The sequence below is a fragment of the Nestor notabilis genome, unplaced genomic scaffold, assembly GCF_000696875.1.
Source record: "Nestor notabilis isolate BGI_N333 unplaced genomic scaffold, ASM69687v1 scaffold2747, whole genome shotgun sequence".
NCBI classification, from domain to species: Eukaryota; Metazoa; Chordata; class Aves; order Psittaciformes; family Psittacidae; genus Nestor; species Nestor notabilis.
In genome coordinates this window covers 27,521-49,904 of record NW_009936724.1, presented here as the reverse complement: position 1 = coordinate 49,904, position 22,384 = coordinate 27,521, and the positions used below count along the sequence as shown (strand labels likewise).

The following is a 22,384-nucleotide window of genomic DNA, read 5'->3' as shown; positions in this document are numbered from 1 at the left end:
CGGTTCGTCTTCCCTCACACTTATATGCAACCACTAATGCCAGATTAACTTTCCCCATCCCTTAGCTGCAGAAAAAGATTCTTATACAGCAACAAAAAAACCCCTAATATTGACTGAAAAAGAAAATTTAACGTATTCACCATCAGGAACTGTAGGTTGGTTGTTACAAAATACCCACAAGATTATTTCACAGGAAACTATGGAAATACAGGAAGTCGTCTTTTCTCCATGCTGTTGTATTATCAAAAACACTTCTTGGTGCAAAAATACAGTCACCACATCTGCAAATGTATAATGAAGTCAGTATTCCTCATGCAAAACTTAAATGCATTGGTTTACTATAGCCCCAGAAAACGTCCTGAAGCAATTCTTTTTCTTTTTGTCAGCTCAGTATTACTGCCTCATTGCTAAGTCCCTTTGGAAACAAGACTTCTGGAACGTTCAAACTTTTATTTAGTTCCTTAAAGTATTACATACAAAAAGCACTAAAAAAGGAAGACGGCAGCCAAACAGGAAAATTCCTGTTGCAAGTAACAGTCCTAGAAGTTGTAGAAAGTCTTCTCAGGAACCTCCCTGAGAATTAGTTGTGCCTGTCCGAAGACGCAGATGTGACATAGAGTTCATGTGTTTGTTTGATGGCTTCAGTGGAGTGTTACAAGTAAGAGCCTGGGGAAAACGATGATGATACCGATCTAGTCGCAGGTATTTTACCGTTACCAGCTTTCCTACGAGGCAAAGAAATAGGAAAAGAGAAACCTTCCAGTTCAGTATTATTACACATTGCTACAGGACGTTAACAGAACCATAGAATAGTTAGGGTTGGAAAGGACCTTAAGATCATCTAGTTCCAACCCCCCTGCCATGGGCAGGGACACCACACACTAAATCATGTCGCCCAGGGCTCTGTCCAGCCTGGCCTTGAACACCACCAGGGATGGAGCATTCACAGCTTCCTTGGGCAACCCATTCCAGTGCCTCACCACCCTCACTGGGAAGAACTTCTTCCTTATATCTAATCTAAACTTCCCGTGTTTAAGTTTGAACCCATATATATAATAACACACAAACACATCATTACACTGAAATTAGTTTACTAGGTGATAACTACTAAAAAGATCCAGGTTTTGTTACAGCTCAATACCTTAGATATAAAACATTTCACCATTTAAAAGAATTTCAACTGCACCCATCTTCTGTCATTCCCACCCATGTTTTGTTACAAACCCCCAATCCTTACCATCAAACCAAGAACCATGTAATGCCTTGAAAGCCTTTCCAGCGTATTCTGGAGAGAGACACTTGACATATACACAACCCTGCATTAAGAAAGAGAGGAGGCTGGGTTTTTTGAAGTCCAACAGACAGGGAGATAAACAAAGCATTAAACTGTACTCAGAAGACACTAACCTCACGTGAATTTTTGTCAACAGCAATATGAACAATTCCATCATTATCACTGCATTTCTCCAAGATTGCTTCTTGAATTGCTAGATGCCACTGATCGCCTATTTCCCTATGCAAACAATGAAAGGTTTAATTAAGCACATCTGGTTTTAAACATTCACAACAACCTCAGCCTTCCCCACCAAGTTTGGTTTCTCTATAACCTGTATAATTTTCTGTTAAATGCCTTTGGGACGGATTTAGTACTTTAGCTATTGAATATTCAGTACACTGGGTCCTACAGACCACTTTCAGAAAATTCAACCCCAAGAATCAAAAGGAGTAATCTGTATTTTGGCAGGGAGGTTGTCCTTCCCTTCCAGCAGCCTGCTATCACCTTCCTGTCTGAAATTGCAAGCAGTCTTAAACTCATCTTCCCACAGCCTGCCTGGACAGGTTTCTTGTTCCAAGGAGAAGGCCACTCCTAGGCTGTTCCTACTGCAGTGGAAGAAGAGCAGAGGAAGGCAACGGCATAAAGGCCTCTGCCCCTTTACTGTATCACCTTTACCAGCAGTCACAGAAGCAACATGATGTGTCAAGCTTCCGCGGGCTGAAGGAGCTTTTTAGCTATTCAGGCACTGTTCATCACTGAAACAGCTATTCACTATCCCGAACAAAGCACCAAAGTGCATTTGCCCCATAGGGTACTGGCAGAATATGTCAAACTAGACAATCCAGAAATAGAAGTTATTAAAACCAGATGCCGATTTTTGGGGCTTTTCACTGAAAAAAAAAAAAAAAAAATTAAAAAAAAAAAAATTGTCAAGACTGATCAATCTTCAGGTACCTCATTACAAAAGACACAAGTCAGTGTATTTTTGTGAAAGTACTGCAGGAATTATCTGGCCCTTATAAATCTAAGCAGAGAAAAACAATTTCAACAGCCTCAATACACCTTTAAGCCTGCCTGAACAGTCTTTACACAAAAAACAACAAACTTATTCTTTCAGTAATACTATCAAGAGCTTTGTGTAGTTTTAAAGAATTTTCTCTACAGAACGCCAAAAATTCCTGAATATTTAATCTTCTTTCCTCCTTATTCATGAAAAAGAATGTGGTGGGGGATGGAATGTATATAGGGAGGTTAATTAGTATGGGATGTTACTTGAATCTGTCAAGCAGGACACTAACACAACACGTGAGGGACTCTGGCAATAAGGAATGTTGGATTTGTTTCTGCCATTTGACTTTGACTGGTCAGAGGATCAGACTTTCCAGTTGATGCCCCTTATAAAAGCAGATCATGTATAACAAGCAAAACGTGGAAAAGGGACAAAAGGGTGCAAAGAAGATCCAAATGAAGGTCCCAGTGGGAGAGAAACTTTCCAGTGGGAAACACAGTTTAAAACCGTACAGAAGTCAGAAGATGATTCCTACTCAGGTTGGAAGAAAAAAGTGTTTTCTTTTTACTAGGTATCTTAAAATGAAGGGATTATACAAGTCTTCTTCCCCTTCTCTAACTGTGTAAACAACAGTATTTTCTAAATAACACGCTATGCACAGGATGTTATGGAACTGAAGTCATTCCAAGTTGCAAAACCTAGGACCTTTAAAGGTCCCCTCCAACCCAAACTATTCTATGATTCCCTCCCAGTCCAGGACTCATGTCCATATTTTCTTGAGAAGCATGCTGTCATCAGCAGCAAGCCAGCTACAGTAAGAAGAGATTATATTAAGAGTGGGCAATTGTCTTTGCTGTGTATTCTTCCAAAACACTGAAGTCACTGCATTGCCAAAGTGCTCATTTCCTGTTTGCAAATCAAGCAGAAGGGCATTCTCAGTCTAGTCTGCTTCTGGGTGTTTTGCAGACCTGGGGCATGAAACCTGAGTTATCACCTAACTGGGATTTCCCATAATGAAATAGGCTCCCAACGACGATGACTTGCCCTTCCCTGATCCTGTACATGTATGCTCCATTAGCTGTCAATGAGTCTTGCAAGAATGCTACCCATGCTTTATGAACCATTCTTTAGTAAAAACTTAAGTGGTAGATGCAGAAACACTAAAATGGGCTTATCCAAATGGTGCTTAGACTTGTAAAAAACAGGTTTGTGTGTGGCATAGTAAATGCCTAGAACATACACTCAAACTTAAGTCTGCTGCTGTGGCCTGAGGGTTCGTAATTGCCAGGTAAATTTTCTGACTGCTGGCAGCAGAAAGATAATTTACTCTGTTAGCATTGATAAATACAAATTAAGTGGTATATTCCCCAGACGATTCTCAGGTCAAGAGAAGAGACCTATGTCTGCTTTTACCAGCTATTGGCATATTGTTGAAAAGTACTTAGTCATTTACTGTTAGTATACAATAGCTTGACTTAAGTAGCAGCTAAAAACTGATTTTGTTAAACACAGCTTGCCCCTGTGGCAAATGTCAAAATGGTACTTGCCAATCTAATCACATACACTGGCATATTCCGCGTTTCAGGTCGTCAGTGATGGCATTCATTCCTTCCAGATCTGGGACAAGAACATAAACCTCCTTCCTTTCTGACACAAGCAATCGAATAAAGTAGTCTGTCTTGCACTGAGGGTTTTGGGTGGTGGGGTTTTGTATTCATTTAGTTAGGGGTTACGTTTGTTTTTTTTTTTAAAGATTACTCCAAGAGTGTGATAAAAAGTACTTCCTTAAGCAGCAATCTTCTACAAAACAGCTCATGCAAGAGGAATGGGCTAGTGTGTGCAATATGAAATTGGATGATGTATCCCACTACAATTCAGCAGTCCAATAATGGAGCTAGATCAAGTTCCAAAAGAAAAGGTCTACAAAAAGTGATAGTAGAAGCTTCAAAACAGCTAACTGGACATAGACACTACAGAGAAGTGTCAAAAGAGAACAAATCCTAGTCTATAATGTTTCTTTTTTTAATGCACTTGCTGAGCGTAACTACATCAGTACTGAAAAACACTGAAGTTCACAGCAAAGATAAAGCCTGTAAAGTGAGACTGCCCTGACAAAAATAACATCTCAGTTAGTAGTTCCATTAACAACAGACATTGTGAACAGCTCACATTTTGAAACAAGAAGGTAACCAATCCAGCATGCCAGTAAGTATTACAGTGAAGTGTCAGGAATGGATTTATTCCAGTACTACTCAGACTAACCAATATAGCTCATGAAGTCTCCTTTGTAACAAGGACAGTAAGGACATTAATCTCACCCAGAATTCTCAGCAAATCTCATCTTTTATTTCGTCCTCCTACAGAAGGGTCAGTTTGATTCCAGTACAGTGCCTAAAATTTCAGTCTTGCTCACCCTAGTGCAACCTGGAAGTTACGAAAGAAGCCACAGTTGGGGTCTCTGCCCACGACAGGCATTAAGTCTTAAAGCCATTGACAAAAAGTTTTTAGTGTACATCTCTGTGCTAGGGATAACACAGTCCTCAGCTAAATTAGCCATCAACTTTCCAGTTAATAAGGCAAGGAACTAAAGTAATTAAGTGTGGCTAGAAACAGAAGTGTAAGTGCTGAAGAAATCCATGCGAACTTTGCAATCACTTGTGTCCCCTCCCTATTCCTGTTGCTCCCTATTCTTAGCAGTAACTTTTATTTTCCACTCAACTTCGCATATTCTTCAATCCCAATCAGCTTCTCACTTTTACTTTGTAAGACAGTAACGCAACTTCATTTTCCCCTTATATAATTCTATCAGGGAAGAAAATTATTTCAGAGGAGTTGAGTCCCTCTATCTCCTTGCACTGGACAAACCGCACTTTAAAGATTAGAAATTATTAGCTGGCACAACCTATGTGTTAGTCCCTAACTCCTAACATGACCTAGTCCACAGCCAATAGGGATATTACAGGATAGTGAGTGGATAAATCTTTAGAAGACTACAAAAAATTATTCCTCTTTAACCCTTGGCACGTGAAACAAGGCGTCATACACGGTATATACTTCCAAATTACAGCTGAGCATTAGAAGCCAGTACTCTGCACTCGTTTGGTTTGTGGTTTTTTTTTTAAACTTTCCCACTACAAAAATCCATTTGCTTCAAAACCAGGCAGCCACACTGCATAAAGTAATAAATTATTTAAATTCAGTCTTTTAAATGCGAACTTTGTAAGCTCATCTGACAGTCCAAATACTCCAGAATACTTAGTGATACTTCAGAAACTTATAGTCTGTTGTGAGGCCACATGCATTTCCCCTGTCAGATGGTATAACTGAACATTTACAAAGTTAACTAATGGAGAAAGATCAGTTGTTGCTCCAAGCGGTTTGACTAAATGCCAGACTTCAAGAAGTAATCCAAAGACACAAAGAAAGACAAAGAAGGATGAAAAGATGAAAGACACTTCATAGATATTAGGAGGAAGATTTGTTTGGGTTTGTTTTGTTTTTGGTTGTTTTTGTTGGTTTTTTTTTTTACAACCTATTTGCTGCTTTTAGCATATGTTTACTTGCTTCTTCCAAACCCCTCTCAGAATAGACACAAACCCTTCAAAATGAATACAGAAATACAAATAGATAATTGGATTTACTTACATAACTGGATCAAACATATTGCGAATCTTTAGACATGGTGTCAAGCTGTTTGGTGGTGAATTTCTTCTATCTAGATGAAATGCTACAAAGAAAAACAAATTTAATAGCATTTATTGACAGTCATAATACCATCTAGTTAACACGTGTCAGCTGTAGACATTAATACCTTTGGGGTTTTGCTCAAAAGAATACTTGCCTTCATGTATGAAAAAGCTTCAAGCAAATTAAGTTTCCCAGTCTTCTGCCGTGCTGAAGAAAAGGTACCATACATAACTGACCTTTTTGGATTTACAACTTCTACATTTAAAACGATAATGCACTCTCTTACGTCCAGGCCACAGTACGTGGAAGAAACTCAGGATATTTAAAAAAAAATACCATATAGTTGAAGAGAAAGTATTTGCATTACATCTCCATGAAAATACAGGTAGTCTTAACATCTGGAGCAAACTTTTAGAGCTACAGGTTAACCATTCAGTTTTAACTGCCTGAAGAATTTTCATTTCTTCCATGTCTGGGGCAATTTACTGCCCATCTGACTAAGAAATAGGGTGACACTTAGGTGGATCTTGTATTGCATCTGTATTGCAGTAATAGCTGTCAAAGAACGCTCTACAAGGATGGAGGTTTTGTAACCCTAAATGCTCTACACCCATGATCAAAAGCTTGCAGAAATCTGAAATGAAATACAGAGGATAGAACAGATGTAAGAAGAAAAATGGAAGTTACAAACAACAGTAATGCTTTCGAAGTTGCACAATCCTATGAAATACATTCTGAAGTTCTAAAACTAATTTCTCTGAAGTCTTCTACTTGTAGGAGTTGCAACAGCCTGCACCACAAGACGACGAATAAAGGAGCTCTTCAGATACAGATAAGGTAGTTGCATGCTTTGAGAAGGGCCAACAAAGCAGCAACAGAAGTGGAAAGGGATAACCTAGTAAAACAACTTCCAAGGCTTGAAGGAAGTCTTCCTTTGAAGACTTGAGATGAATAGACTCAGGAGTTTAAACATAAGATTAAAAACCTCAACAAGAAAAATGATGTTCCAAAATGATGCGAATGCTTCTCCTTTGCAATCCCTACATTGGAAAAGTTTGACATTCAAGATGTTACACTACAAGTGTTAGAAGTCTCACTTTTGGACAGATGCCACTACAAGTCTGTCCTCCTTACTGCTGACCTTTTAACATAAAATCTTGCAAGCATGTTCAAAATACGTGAACACTCTTCTGTATGTCACCAGAACAAAACATGTGTCATGTACAAGAAATTCAGTCATGTGGAAGACCCAGCATGTCATAGACAAACACTAACCAAGAGACAATTCATTGCCTGCAGATGTGGCATAGACAAACTCACTCCTTATGTAAATATCCAAGGGAAAAAAATTAAAAATACAATTTACCAACTAGAAATTAGAAAAGGTGACCTCCAAATCTAATATGGAACCTACCATAAGAACATTTTTAGTTATTTGGGGAGCTTATTAGAATATACACAGAGTCCAAGTCACCAATACCTGTAACAACTACCTGGTTTTCACTGGGAATGAATAGCTTTCTAAATATGCTGGTGACACTGCATTTACCTCTGACCTCCCTATAGTTTAAGTCCTTTTTCAATAGCACATGGTTTTGTAAAGTTTTTTGCCCTTGGTTAAAATTTATACATAGGGTATACAATAAAAACTTTACAGAACTAAGCAACATTGAAAAATAAATGGACTTACCTTACTCATGTAGGTTGACTCCAGCAGATCAAGGGAGGTGAAATGTCACCAGCATATTGTATGCTGGGACACCACACCATGCTGGAGAAGGTGATCTGGGATAGCCTAGTCATGGACCTGGACCTGAAAAGGTGTGGGCTTGAGGAAATTATGTGCTGATTGTTAATAGCTAGGTTTATTCAGCACATGGTTTTAACCCAAGGATAGAAAGAATGGGGAGGTTACTTGCAGAGACTTTAGGCCCAGAGGATCAACATTCTGCAAGCTGTTTATGAATTCCAGCTACATCACTGAGCTTTGCCTGATCCAATTTCTAATAACCTTAGTGTCCTGTTTATAAAGATCTCAGGTGCTTGCAGAGATGACTTCAGCCAGAGCATACCACCAGCACAAAACTAATCCACTACCAACTTAATGGAACATTATACTAGTAGAGCAAGTGTGCCCAGGGCAGTCCAGCATACAAAAATAAAGATTAATTCTGCTTTTTCTCAAAAATGTTTCAAAGTCAGGGTAAATTACGAGAAAGTTTTGCAACTCGGATGGAGCTTTCTATGTATGGAGGAAAAAAAATGGCCACAGAAATCAGTAAGGCACAAAACTAATGCTAGCACACGAATAAGCATTAAAATGTATACCAGAACTGGGACCACAAGTGGAGGCTAAGGAAGAAACAGACAAGTTAAAAGTAATGCTGTACCTACACAGCAAAATTCAAAATACCATAATTAACAGGTATCTCTTCAGCTTCATTGCACATCTGTAACCACTCTCCCACTCCCCCAAAAAAAGCAAGTTTAAGAGACAAACCTATTCAGATTTCAATACTGATTATTTGAAAAATTATACTGGTGTGGAGCATACAAAATATTCTCCTCACAATAAGGGCATAAGCAGATGCTCTTGTGGGACAACCGTCTAAGCTACACCATAATGAACTAAGCACCTTACCAGCCATTTCTTTTCTTAAACAGGTCTCAAGAGCAAGACTTCCAAGATGAGGGTAAAAAGGTGGAGATGAAACAGGAAAGCAGTAGCATGAATTTGCAACAAGTCACCAACAGGAAAATTTTTAGGACTTTCATAAACGCACCTTGGGGACTAGCGAGCACATTCGAGAAAAGGAAGTCACTCTGTATTTAAATCATAATGTCCTTTACTTTATTATCTTAAACTGGAGATGACTCTATCGTTCCAGATTCAAAGAAGAGCAGCAGCTTAAAAGCATGTGCTTTCAAGCTCTTTATCACTGTGACTAGAATATGTCTGTGATAGAAATGGCTCTTGCACAGACTTCAAAATGAACAGCTAAGAAATTGTAGTGTAGCTTTCTACACATCTTGAATTACTACTCTATTACTGCTAAAGGGATTCCTGAGTATCACCAAAACGGGTTATTAGACAGCCCAAAAGATCTTTAGATGTGGATCTGATGCACCAGAAATGGTTGAAGACTTGCGTCAAATGTAGGTAACCAAATTTCTCAAGAACAGATTTATTCATATTAAGCCACAAATCACTGTACTTTATTACGTACTAACTCCTCTTATCAAAGCCAAGAGCAAACAGATAAAACATTTAGTTGAAAATGTTGCAGTTATGCATTTTCACACAAGAGCAGGTTCTTCAGTAAACAGGAAATATACTGAAATAAAAACACTACTAGATGTTGAGAGAAGAGTGTAGTTGACCTGGGCTTTAATACAGTTAAATTCAGTTGTAGAAGACCCGCATGGGATGGATACAGCATTTTACAACCCCCAGAAAATCCAGAATTTTCTTGTAATAGTTAAACAGAGTTGGTTTAGGTTCTTGGGGGCTTTTTTGTGTGGTATTTTTTTGTTTGTGGGGTTTTTGTTTTTGTTTCTTGTTTGTTTGGGGCTTTTTCTGTGGGTTGGGATTTTTTTTTTTTTATTATTATTGTTTTGGGTTTGCCTCCTTTTTCCCTTCCCCCCCCGCATCCCCATGGAGAAAGGATTATATTCCTACAAGCCAGAGAGGAAGGGTGTCATTCACACAAGGTAACAGTTATCTTCCATGCTGCAGGATGAAATATCACCCTAGATGTGGTACTTCAGAGAACCTCTTTATCTCATCTCCAGAGCTGTCAAGGAACTTCAGCTATTGCTGTTAACTTAACTATGTTGGAGTTCTGCCTATCTATTTTTCTTTAGTGCTCCAGTTATCAGAGGCATGATAGGACAGTAGTATCTGTTCTTTCAAAAGCGAACTGAACATTTGTTTTCTCTTCCATTGATTTAATTAAATTACATTTTAGCATGATAAAGACTGTTTTTCGATTGACAATTATCCTGTCAGCTGCTTCAAAACAGTCACATTTGTCCATCATCCTTCTTTGTTATTGACAGGTACACATACTGTATCCAGTAGGTAGCATTTCAAAGGAAGTGCACCAGACTTTATTCTGACCCAGTTAGAAAAAAAACCAAATCCCAAACCATCTGTCAAAACACAGGATCCCTCCTGAAATACTGGACAAAATTCCACAGTGATGCCCAAACTCTAGATGTTAACAGACAGCAGAGCCTACATCTTCACGTATGCTGTGGGTCTTATACTTAAAATGCATGCTATCATCTACCAATATCCTAATACACACAGACAGGTCAAGAAGGCTTTCTTCCTCAATTGTATTGCACTACCAGATCTCAGGTTAAAAAAATTGTGACCTTGAAATTTATTCACAAGATTCAAACCCAAGAATTCAGTCTGATTTTACATGTACTGAGTTTGTTCAGGCCCTAGCAGTCTTGAAGAGTATTTAGATTTATGAAGTTCTATATTCAAACATCAAACCTGAAGAACGTGAACACTGATTTATACTTCAAAACAATGAAGGAAGTGGCACATACATACAAAATTCCTAACATCAGGAAACAAACAGCTGTGGAAAAAGTGTAAGACTTAAACAGTGGAACTACTTCTGTCATATGAAAACAAGGAACACAAAGTAGAAAGACCCTGTGCATGTGAAAATTGCCTTTGCCTGCTGACTACCGAGATGTAAAGAACCCACATGACCTGTCATTTCAGCTGCCCCTATTTCTGCGTCCCTCTATTAGAGCTAAAGTATGCAATTTCAGTTCTTCAAAGATATTTGCTGAACTACAAACATAACAAGAAAGCTAGGGAAGTTGCTATTAAAAGAACTGAAATAGGAGAGATCTTAATATATCCTATTCAACAGAAAGCTTAGTCTTAAGTACATACTCTAGGCAACATACAGCTAAAAGCCACAGCTAAGAGGTACATTATTCTGTCCACATTCAGAATAATCTACAGTAGGTATCAGGTGCTCAAATTCAGATGGTACCTAATAGTAGCTACTACAGGAGCTGTCTTTCTAGGAAGTTTTGGAAACCACTGTTTCGCCGAGAGCAAAACACGTAGCCAAGCATCACCTGAGCTATCACACACTGAAAAGTCTTCCAAACCAAGGAAAATCCAGTCTGACTTCTAACAGAAGGACAGAATGTTATGGAGTGATTTATACTGCAATCAAACAGGACAAGAAAAACTAGGAGCAAATGAGCAGTAAATGAGAAATTCCAGAACTGGAGTGTCATGTTTCACAGCCTGTATTGAACAATAAACTTCATAGAAGACTCAGCTTTATAACATACCTAGCTTGTAGAAGCTATGTTCAATTTAAGCATTTGAAAGTCTATCATGACAGTACTACAGAGCTGGAAGAGAGGCAGCTGTTGAAACCCACCACTTCTGCACTGTACCTGAAGCCCTTGCACATCCCTAATGGAGAATGTCTTAGAAACAAAAAGCTCTGCAACTTTTGTAATAAAGTTGCAACTCACATCTTACTAAAATTTTCAGAAACTACAATCATGTAACACAGTTGTCACAGCACAATGCCACGTTACTATCACTGCAAGACAATGACGGCAGAACCTCAAGCCTACAGTATTATTCACAAGGTATTTTAAAAAGGAGCCTTCATTTCCAATGAATGATTTAAAATGAGCAACGTAATGCTAAAACCAGTAGTGTAACTTTGAGAAGTATATAATGATACGCAACATAACATTTTGCACAGACAAGCAAGAAATGGGTCACTAAGACCCTCATCATATAACACGCCAAGTATTTGCAAATAACTCAAAATATTTGACTTTTCAAGTTGACAGACATAATGTTCAGTTTTACTTTAAACTTACAGAAAAGCAGAAAGACCCAAGGGCTGAAAACATACATAGAACTCACAAAACATGCAAGTGGCCTGGGACAAAACGAAAACATTAGCAGTACTTTTACTCAGGTGATCAAGCTTGCTACAGCATAAGTGTTCCAGGCCACAAAGCAGCTCTTTCTGTCTTGTCTTTGGAAAGGAAATAATCACACTGGAAGGAGCTACCTTAAACTGTACCCTCTTTTACAGAAAAATAAAAGCATTGTTTCTTACAAATAAAAATGCATACCAATAAAAAGCAAAAGAAGGGAGCCTTTTACTACTTGCACTAAGAACTAAGACCAAAATTAGAATACTCCAGAAGAACATAGATGAGAGTGCAATTACTTGCCAGTGGCAATTTTTATTTTGTTTAAGTAGGACTAAGAAGGGCAGAAAATCTATTTGTGTTTTAACTAGGCTAGTTTCAGCATCTCATTCAATGCCACAGAAATAACATATGGTACAACCTTGATAACATCCAATTTAAAGCTGAACTAAACTGGAGAAGCAAACACTCTCTCCCACCTCACTATCAAAATAAGCCAATGAGTTTACATACTAGGATTCTGCACAGCATTTATTTCAGTCCTACTGGAGAGATAATACAGCACTATAAAAGAACATAAGGCAAGACTGACCCTTTGAAAGAGCCACATTTAAACAACTGGTAATTAAGCATTTACCTTCACACTCAAGACACCGATAGACATGACTGTTCTTTTTTTATTGCAACCCAGAAGTTTTATAGGTTCAATTTTTCATTGACAAAAAAAAAAAAAAAAACAAAAAACCACCCAAAAAACCCCACTGAATGAGATGGCCACTGAAGACGACACCTGCAAACCCACTGGGTTCTTGCCACTTGGCTCCATCCACTGCAAAAATCTATGTATGACAACAGCCTCTTCCATTAAAGAAAATGCTTTGCTGTACCACAGAGCTTCAAATACAAAACACAGTATAGAAAACCATTTCTGAGAGAAAGGAAGCACTACCAGGAGATGCTAAAAATCCACATTCTGCTGACTGAGGAGTCATCTGTCCCAGCAGTTTCCCTTTTCAAATAAACAAACATCTCTTCCTCCAAACTCTGTCTTTTGGTACCTCAATGGTAACAGTAGGAAACTCAAGTCTACAAGCTGCAATTTACCTGCTGTCAGATACAACCAATAACATTACTTCCAGTGAGTGTAAGCCATGACAGAATTTGACCAACTAAAGAGTATTTTTTTTTTTTTTGTAATTCATTAAGAGGAACAAGCAGCTCCCTTTGGCTACATGCCTTCTGCTGTATTTCTCCAGTAGCTGTAACAGAAAAGCTGATTTTGCTTGAAAACAAGGCAGACGCTGAATGTACAGTCTACTGGACAAGATGATAATAGAGAAATAGCACTGACAGTTCACAGTACTTAAAAGTGTGAGAACAAAAGTCTTTCATGTTCAAGCAACAAAATACCAGTTAGATTCAGAAATTACAATTATATTTGCAAAATATAGCTAAACTTCAATACCTTGGCCTTGCCACACTTTCGATGGTATAACTAAGATTTTGTCACAAGCTGCAGAAGGTTGCATCCATTTCCAAACCAAGAACTCAGCGCCACCTATTCTTCTTGTCTCTGTGCGAACTCTAGATTCGTTTGCTGCAAGAAAGTCAACTGCTCTATTCCAGACTTTCCTCATTTTCCTCCTTAAAAATCAAAGCGAGAATTACAAAATTAGAATTATAAAAATCTGCATAGTGGACATCGAGCATGTAAGAGAAATCCAATGTTTTCCCCACACATACTCGTGTCAATAAGAATCTCCAGAATGTTACAGTATGCAACCTACTGAAATTAACCAATTTATTTCTACTGTTTTTTCTCTATTACGAAGAAGAGAAATTCAGTACTTCTAGTGAGAACATACCTGTCCTGAGGCGGTATTAGAGAATCATGCACGTGTAAAATAGGCATATAAGGCTGCAAGTCTTTATTTTCAGAACATGCCTCGCTGTGACTTCTTAGAACATCTGAGGATACCATAAGAAAAACTGGTAACTATGTAGTCCATGCTAATATTAAGAAAAAAATATCAATTCTGGCAAAGAACAGCTACTCTGAAGACCCTCCCAATTTCAGTAGTTGTTTTGGGCATTCTGAAGCCTTTTTTCCTCCTAGCCATGTGAAAGCAAATCAAGAAAACTAACCACCCACAGTGCCTCCAAGTACCCCAAATAACTTTGGAATAAAGGAAAAAGAGTTCTTGCAGTTACTCAACTGGTACTTTTACCTGTTAGCAAAGACAGCCATCTTTGAAAATAAAGTGCCTTCCTTCCACTCTCAAAAAAAAGGTACAAAAATTGTACAAATAGGAAAACAGCTCCAATTTGTCTACCATCTCTGTATTTATGATTGCCACAGGTGAAAGTAGTAAGACAATTTAATAACACAGTAATAAGACAATTTAAGTAACAAGCAGCCCAAAACAAAAAGAAAACCCTACAGACACAAACTACTGCAAATATTACAGCTTCAAGTAGAAAGGCAGGATTTCAGAACTCAATTATGCAGTCTATTTTAAAAAGTAATTCCTGCTTAAAGTAACTAATTAAAAAGCTGCTTTTTCTCTGAAAAGCCATTAAGGATTAATTGAGAGATAACACACGTTTTAGGACTGGATATTTTAGCCAAAAGACAGCTGAAAGACAGATTTAAAAAAGCAACATATCACCATACTTCTAGTCAACCATTACGGCATTTTTACTTGGTTTTAATGGTAAGATAAAATACTACCAAGTCAATAGGAGTTTATTATAGCCAAATTAAAGCACAAATTACAATTTTTATACCAAAAGATTTTATTAGATTTAAAGGATGATTAAAAAAAGAAAAGAAGAGAAACTAAAACATGAACTACACATTTGAGCAAGAAATCTAACGGCATGATAAGCAACAACTAAACAGGAAGAAAATGTAACGGAGTTAATGGCAGTACTTTGAAAGTTTATAGAGAGCTGATACAGATACGTAAGATGTGACTTAAGAAGCCATACCTATGATTTTTACCACCATATCATACATCTGCCTCGTTTCTTCTTCTTCTTTTGCCCAACGGTATTTCATGTAGTGCAAGACTCCCCAGACCATTGCTACACCTGCATTAAGATATATAATACTCTTCAAACAGTACTAGAACATTCTTCATTTAACAGTCTACACTACACTCAGGATCTCTTAAAAATAAAAAAAAAACCCCAACACACACGTACACAAATTACAGCTATGCAGTTTGTTTTGCATACCAGTGATCACAAGGCAATGTTAACCGGTATATCAAAGAGACTGAGGGACACCATTTCAGGCCAACATGGGTGCTAATGACAATACATTTAACTTTTATGCTATGCTTTATTTTTTAACAGGTGCTTCAAATTAACCTCAATTACAGATTCAGAAAGTTGAGACAGGCAGCAATTGCTCAGCATGACTGATGAGACCAGGGGTTAACTTGCATACAGTTTCATCTCCATATCCCTGTTCAACCCTCATACTGACTATTACCAGAAAGATGGCAATCTGGGACAGTTTGCCTCTGATTGTTTTGGTTCATCAAAAGGCTAGCGAAGGAGGTTTCAAGTCTTCTGCTCACAAGCATGAGATTGTTAAGATACTGGGATAAACAATTTATTAAGATATTTGACAGGTATATGAGATGAACTCTGCATCTTCAATATTTCTAACCAGCCACATGGAAAGGAGTGAAGTGTCTGAACTCAGCTGTATCATATTTTTATGCTGCATAGTTTTCAGTATGGTTAAGAATTAAATAAACTTGAAAGAATTTGAAACTTAACTATCAAAATCTAAATTAGTCAGTCTTACTGAAGGAGTAGATACATTTTTACAACATAGTTTTAGACACAAGAAGTTTTGGTGACAATCATGTTGGGTATCCAACTTTTCCTAACACTAGGAAAAATCATCTTTCATGTAGTTGTTTCTAAAATTCCTTGAACAACGTTGAAATATCCTCAAAATTAAGGCTATCGTGTCTTTTTACTGAGCATTTTTTCAGATCAGTTCAACCTGGAGCTTTTGAAACTCACAAGGTATTGCTTTGGCAGGGAAAAGAGTTCCAAAAGCATGAATATATTCAGCTGACAACAGCAGCAGATGATAGCAACCGATGTGAAAATAAAGTAGTACAACAGAAGCACAAACTGCACTGCAGCCAAGGTACTGATAGGAACTCTGAGTTTTATGGCTGAATAAAGACTTTCTTTAAACATGCTGTTTACTTTTCCCCATGTACTTACATGAACACAAGTTGTAACAGAACAAAAAAAAAAAATATTTATTAACTTACCCAAAAGCAATATGGACAATCTGTGAGTTACATTAACAAATGCACGTCGAAAACGACACCTGAAAGACATCTTTGGACTAGTGGATTCCAAATACTTCACATCTGTCACGTTAGTGACATCCCTCTCATTAGGGTCACTGCTGAGACACCTAGTCAAAAAATATACAGTATTTATGAAAAAGGATACATTCAGTATTAAGTTAAGAAGAAATTAAGTTCAGAAACAAAGACCACTTACTTTATGCCAACATCTTCCCCACTATTCAAGATCCATTGTAATGCTGTGTTAAGTACACTTTCATATTCTGGATCTAAATTCTGTCAGAAGACAAGTATGAGTAATTTAATAACCAACCAGATAGTTATCATGCCACAATAAAATTCAGACACTACACAGATTAGTAGCCAAAACTATGTGGTTTTGTACTTGATTCTTCAGACTTTGTGTAAGTGTTCACCACACAGATTGAATCTACCTAACAGTATGAGCAGTTACCAGACTTACTAGCATTCCTCAAATTAAAGACTGTTTCAAAATTCAACCCATATTCACGATTTATTAACAATTCTAACCTGCAGGAAGAAAAAAATAATCAGCCACTAGGCGGTGCTCACTGAAAGTCTACTTCACCAGTAAAACTCAGACTGGATATAAATCCAGCTGAAAATGGGTCCTGTAAAAGCAGTTCAGGTCTTTTTGCTTGTTTAAGAAGCTTGAGGAAAATAAAATTCAACTGCTACTTTGCAAATAGTCCAGTGTTTTGTAGCTCAAGAACTGATATCACTATATAGAAATGGACTACTTTTTAAATTAGTAGGCGTCAGCTATTGTTGGAGAACATTTGCTGCTGAACTACAGCTGTCTCCATAGTTTGCCTTACATGCTCTTTTGCAGAAAAGGAAAAGCAAAAATTGAAGTTACTATTGTACTTGGAATTATACTCTCCAGAAAGTTTTATCTGCATTTTCCCTTTGAATCTCACATAGTGTAACTGCCCTAGAATTAAATAAGCACTTAAAAATGAGTAACTGTTTACTATTTTACTCTCAAAATCAAAAGTTTTGCCACCAAACACAAACTCTGCAAAGGAGTTGTATTTATAGCCCCATAATGAGATTTCATACATCCTGACAAATTTTCATGTGAAATTTGAGCTTATCAGAGCTAAAACAGTTGTTACAACAACTGTCATGCTTTCAGCACAACAGATAGGTATCTGATAGACCATTAGTTATCTGGCATCAACTTAGTATCTTCCAGTGTATCCTCAGGATGCACTGGTTTCAACAGATACCAAGTATCATTGCCAAACCCTAAACCAGTGTTAACAGCTGCTTCAGGAAGTTCTAAACATTGCCCCTTTTTTGTCTGCTATGTAAACATTTGCCAAAATGTAAAAATTACATATTTTTACATTAAAAGTCACATCAACTTATTCTGTGTGTCCCCCCCGCCCCAATGCAATCAAAGAGATCTTGCACTCTCAGCCTTTTAAAAGCTTCAAGTAGTTTTCCACTGAAGGGTACACCAATGTGGGTTAAAATAAACCCTACAGCTGTCATGACAAGGCAAGAGTCATGTTTTATTTGGGGAGTGAGGCAAGGGAATGACACCAGACAGTGGGATTTCATAATACTGCACACCTATCAAATTAACAAAAAGGCCTTTTTTTGACCATTTCTATTTAAAGCATCAATGAATGGTGTCTCCATACAACTGCTGCCTATCACACCCACTGCATAGATCAATGCACCCACTTCTCCCACAGAAAGGAAGACAGTATCCTTTTCTACTAAATGGCAAAACATAGCATACTGATTTCTAAATAAGCTTCTAGAGATTTGAATTTCATAAATCTGTTATTTTCATGTTGGTCAACAATCTCCATCAATCCAAATTATGCTCTGGTGTTTAACTAAAGGGAAAAAAACTGCACACGAGTGAAGCACTACTGTCTACACTTTCACTGCAATTAAGAATTTCTTTCACCTTTCCTGTCCCCCAAAACCTTGCTACATCCCCAAATAAAAGCTGCAAGCATTAAAGACATCAATTCCAAACATTTCCAAATAACATGCAATACTAAGTAAAATTTTAGTCACTACATTAGATATGAAGCCAGGCCTTAAAAATTGAAAAACTTACACAATTCTTACATGCAACCAATGAAAAAAATACCTCATTTGCTTACTTTTAAATATGCAGCTGCCTCCTGGACGGTAAGATTTCTTTGAATAGAGCTGCCACATTCATGTTCCCCTGGTAAAAAGAAATTTTTGTTCACTTTCATCTACTTACTACTGCAATACATGAAATAACATCACCTAAACACAAGCTTACAGTTAACAATCTAGACAAGCAGCAGTAGCTCAATAATTCCTGTAAGTTCCACTAAAAATACGGAAAAATCTCTGGACAAATTTCTCCTTCAGAAGTTAAAAAATGTGGAGATTGCTACACCTAATAATATGCACAAATCACATCAATACAACATCATGTACTACTCAGAAAGTGTAATTTAGTATTTACACGCAAAGTAGAACAAAAGGTAGTATGAAGAACTATCAAAAGGATGTTACCATAAAACAGTTGCTGTACCCTGACTCAACTTCTTCCAGATAATTTTCATTTACTCTGAAACATTTATTATCTTTTATATAGACCAAGTTAGTCCCAGTTGAAACACACCCATAGTAGCATTTCAGTCACTATGAAGTTACTACATTTTAGATTGGTCCAAGTTACCAAGAACTCATCACCTTCCTGAACATGCACAAAATCCCAATATGGCCCAAAACTGATGCTTTTACCATCCTCCTAATTCTTTTGGAAAGTATGCAGAAGTAGTCAGGAAATAAAGTATTAAATGCACAGTCAGTCCTCACAGCCATGTACCATCTTCCCGATTTTCTTTGCTGAACTGAAGGTACCCGATTCATGCAAAAAATATGCAGTGACAATCTGTAACTATGATTTTACTGTGGCAATAAAACAGGAAACAACAAATCCAGTCTTTCATTGACCTAGGGTTATGCCTGCCCTACCTTCCCAAATCTGTGCCAAATGTATTATTCACAAAGCCATAGCAAGGCTAGGAAAGTTTAAGATACTCATACATATACAAAATAAAAACCTTTGCTTATACTCAAAGTATTTAAAATCAGAATTACTCCACACTAGAATACCCTTTAAATGAAGCAATCCCTACACAAACAAGTACACTTGAGGCAATCTGAGCAATCAGGAAACACTAGCAAGTTATGGAGAAGCATCTTCATGTCTCATTCACAGTAGGAAGCTCCAAAGAAATAAGTGTTTCTATGAAAGTCTTTTTTAGACTGCTAAAGCAAAGCTTGTTCAATACACTTGAACACATTTAAGTGAATTTGGCCTTGCAAGCACATCATAACAGGGATGCTTTTCTCTTACTGCTGGGTTATAGAGAAATAGGAGCACTGTTTTTAAGAGTGCTCATACGCTATTTGGCCTAGAAGTGCTGCTGGAACCAAGCCTGCGTGCATGCCCGAATTTTCAATCAAGCACTGAGCAGAAAAGACACTACTTTAAAAGTTGTCTCACTTGCTAATTAAAATGCAACATTTTAGACTTTTGAAGCGCCTCAGTCTATCTAATGGCAAAACTAGAGGCCACTAGTAAAAATTGACACTACCTTTGTAAAAAAAAACCACAAAAAAAACAAAAAAAACCCCACCCCACTCTAAATTCAGAAGTCAGCACCAGAACTGGAGTTAAGGGCTATTCTTGTATGTGATTTAGGCAGGCATTTTTTGTGCAGCATAAACTCTACAACCTATAAATTTACATGTGTAATCATCAGCGATTTCATGTTTCAAGATTAGCAGACTTGCGTTAACTACGTATCATACTCATATAGTCTCTGCTGAAAACATACTGATTTAAATCTAGAACTGATGGAATAAATGCAATGGAGACGAAATATCTCTCTGTAGAACCCATATGTACAACCTCCATCAGATATTCAGCCATATGACATGAGCATGTCTGACAGGTATTCATCCATTTAAGCTTTTTTTTTTTCCTCCTCTTGTTCAGCAAGACCTGAAGTCTTCCTGGCTCCTTTTAACACAGAAGGTGTCAATCATCATTTCACTAAACAAAACAGCTTGTGAGAGCAGAGGGGTGAGATCTTCTGCTTAGGGGCTTTTGTTTGTTTGGAAAGCCCATTTATGAAATAAATAAGAAAGAATAGAAAGGATGAGGTCATAACAGAAAATAAAACCAAAAAAAACCACACAAGCAGGAGGCCAGATTGTGAAAAACTGATTCTTAAAAACAACTTCCAGGATTCAGTTTGGATGTTCAATCTTTCGAGAACACAGTATTACTATTACCTCTTAGAAAAGTACAAAAACTCCCCGAGATGGGGCACTACTGGATTACTTCAGTAGTTTTAAATTCTAATTTTATTTGCCTTCTTCCAGGAATTACATTTATGTAGTATGCAGCCAACACACTGACTTCACAGCTTCTGGTCTCATCCTCAAACCCAGCAGACAGCTTCCTCGCAGTCCTGCTTCTGAATCTCTTTCTTCAGACTGTATTCCCTCCGAACAAATTCAACAAATGCCTTTGCTGCCTAGGCTCTGACAGCGTCCAAGTTCAAATTACCCTCATGCAATGCTGGGGGGAGTTGGAGGGGGTGGGAATAAAAATCACTTCCATCTTGCCTCCCACTCTTTAAACCAGTAAGTTAAAATCAACAGTTACGCAGTTTCAGTCCTGTATGAAAAGCAGTTGGAGGTGCAGTTTCTCATTCCAACCCATCTATTGCTGAGAACCACTTAACAGTTTTCTTCTGAGAAACTCATGAATTTGAAAGCCTGCAGAAAGTCAGGCAATTCACAAGTGAGACAACCTTCTGGTTTACTGCAAACAGCAGGATATTCTTATATGCCATTTCAGTCACTGCTTTAGCTAATAGTTCTGCAAATGAAGGCTTACTTTGAATAACTTTGGTGCAATCATTAACCACTTGGCCTGGAAACCGACTTTCCATACTCTGAGCCAAAAATGTTTCCCAACTGTTCCATTTGAGGCCCTATATCCAGGAATAAAACTGAAGCAGAGGCAAAAAAAATTTTACACAGGTCTGCTTGCAAGATATGTCTGTCTTTGTGAAAAACACACCCCTTTCAAAATGTCTTATTGCAGGCTTGTAGAAAGCATGGCTCTTTGCGCTCAAACTTTTCTCGTGCAGAGATGACTTTAAGTAAAATCAGAAAACCGTTCTACTTGCCTTTGTAGGGAGGTGAGAAGTAACACATCCCAGCAAGGACCACAAAATTAATTTTTGGCTTATGTTAGTGTACTTGGGCAAGCCACATTAAGAAGTCAAGATCTTCTCCTAGAAATACTAACAAAAAGCAACTAAAGGCTCAGTTCTAAAGAAATATTTCAGTCTGTTCTCACAATTGCTTTCAATACAGAAAATAAGCCAGATATGCTTTTCCATGCAGACTAGAGTAACTGAATTATTTGGACATTTAGCTTAATTTATGAGCTGCAGCCGATACAGTTAACAGAAATATTCAGACTTTTAAATATTTGCTTTACAATGTAAATAATCCTCTCATTTGGTACCAGAACCAAAACCCAGTGGAATGCTAGTTCTTAAGGAACACATGGATTTAGCACAGATCTCTAGCATACAGCTTGATGTAATACTATTAACCAATACAAAAAGCAAACAGCGTAGAAAACATTTGTTTAGCACGTCTCATGCTTACAGGTTACTTGCAGCAGGACACTAAAGTGAGTATGTGAAGAAAAGCAGGAGCAGAACAAGTGTTGTGAGAGCAAGTAAGACTGTCTGGTGTCCCAAAGGCAAATTCAACAAGTTTAATAATGCTGAAAAAAAACAGAACTTGCTAAACAGTCTTTAAATCACTGCTTGGCAACAGCATAATATCAGTTACCTGAAGAACTAAAGATTAAGAAGAGTGACAGAACAGAGAGCCTGTGACAGCAATGACATACAGCAGATGACACTTGAAATTAGTATTAGTAATAGCGAAGTGTTTTGCCAGGATTTTTTTCCAGCCATGGATTTATCAGTAAGCCTTACTACACATGGAAATCTAATTCACTTGTGCATCTCAAGGACCTGTGCTGGCCATCAGCTC

At 37.6% G+C, this 22,384-nt stretch overlaps 1 protein-coding gene across 1 annotated transcript in view; it reads right to left on the bottom strand.

The window, feature by feature from the left end:
* Window positions 1-376: 376 nt before the first annotated feature.
* Window positions 377-22,384, bottom strand: part of LEMD3 (LEM domain containing 3) — a gene marked incomplete at its 5' end in the record, with an annotated part of 49,524 nt that continues 27,516 nt past the window's right edge. Inside the window, 10 exons of the mRNA XM_010018462.1 lie at window positions 377-725; window positions 1,238-1,316; window positions 1,408-1,513; window positions 5,931-6,012; window positions 13,381-13,559; window positions 13,781-13,883; window positions 14,907-15,008; window positions 16,220-16,368; window positions 16,458-16,537; window positions 18,412-18,479. Of these exons, the coding sequence (XP_010016764.1) occupies window positions 562-725; window positions 1,238-1,316; window positions 1,408-1,513; window positions 5,931-6,012; window positions 13,381-13,559; window positions 13,781-13,883; window positions 14,907-15,008; window positions 16,220-16,368; window positions 16,458-16,537; window positions 18,412-18,479 (1,112 nt within the window). The remainder of the gene's footprint in view (window positions 726-1,237; window positions 1,317-1,407; window positions 1,514-5,930; window positions 6,013-13,380; window positions 13,560-13,780; window positions 13,884-14,906; window positions 15,009-16,219; window positions 16,369-16,457; window positions 16,538-18,411; window positions 18,480-22,384) is intronic.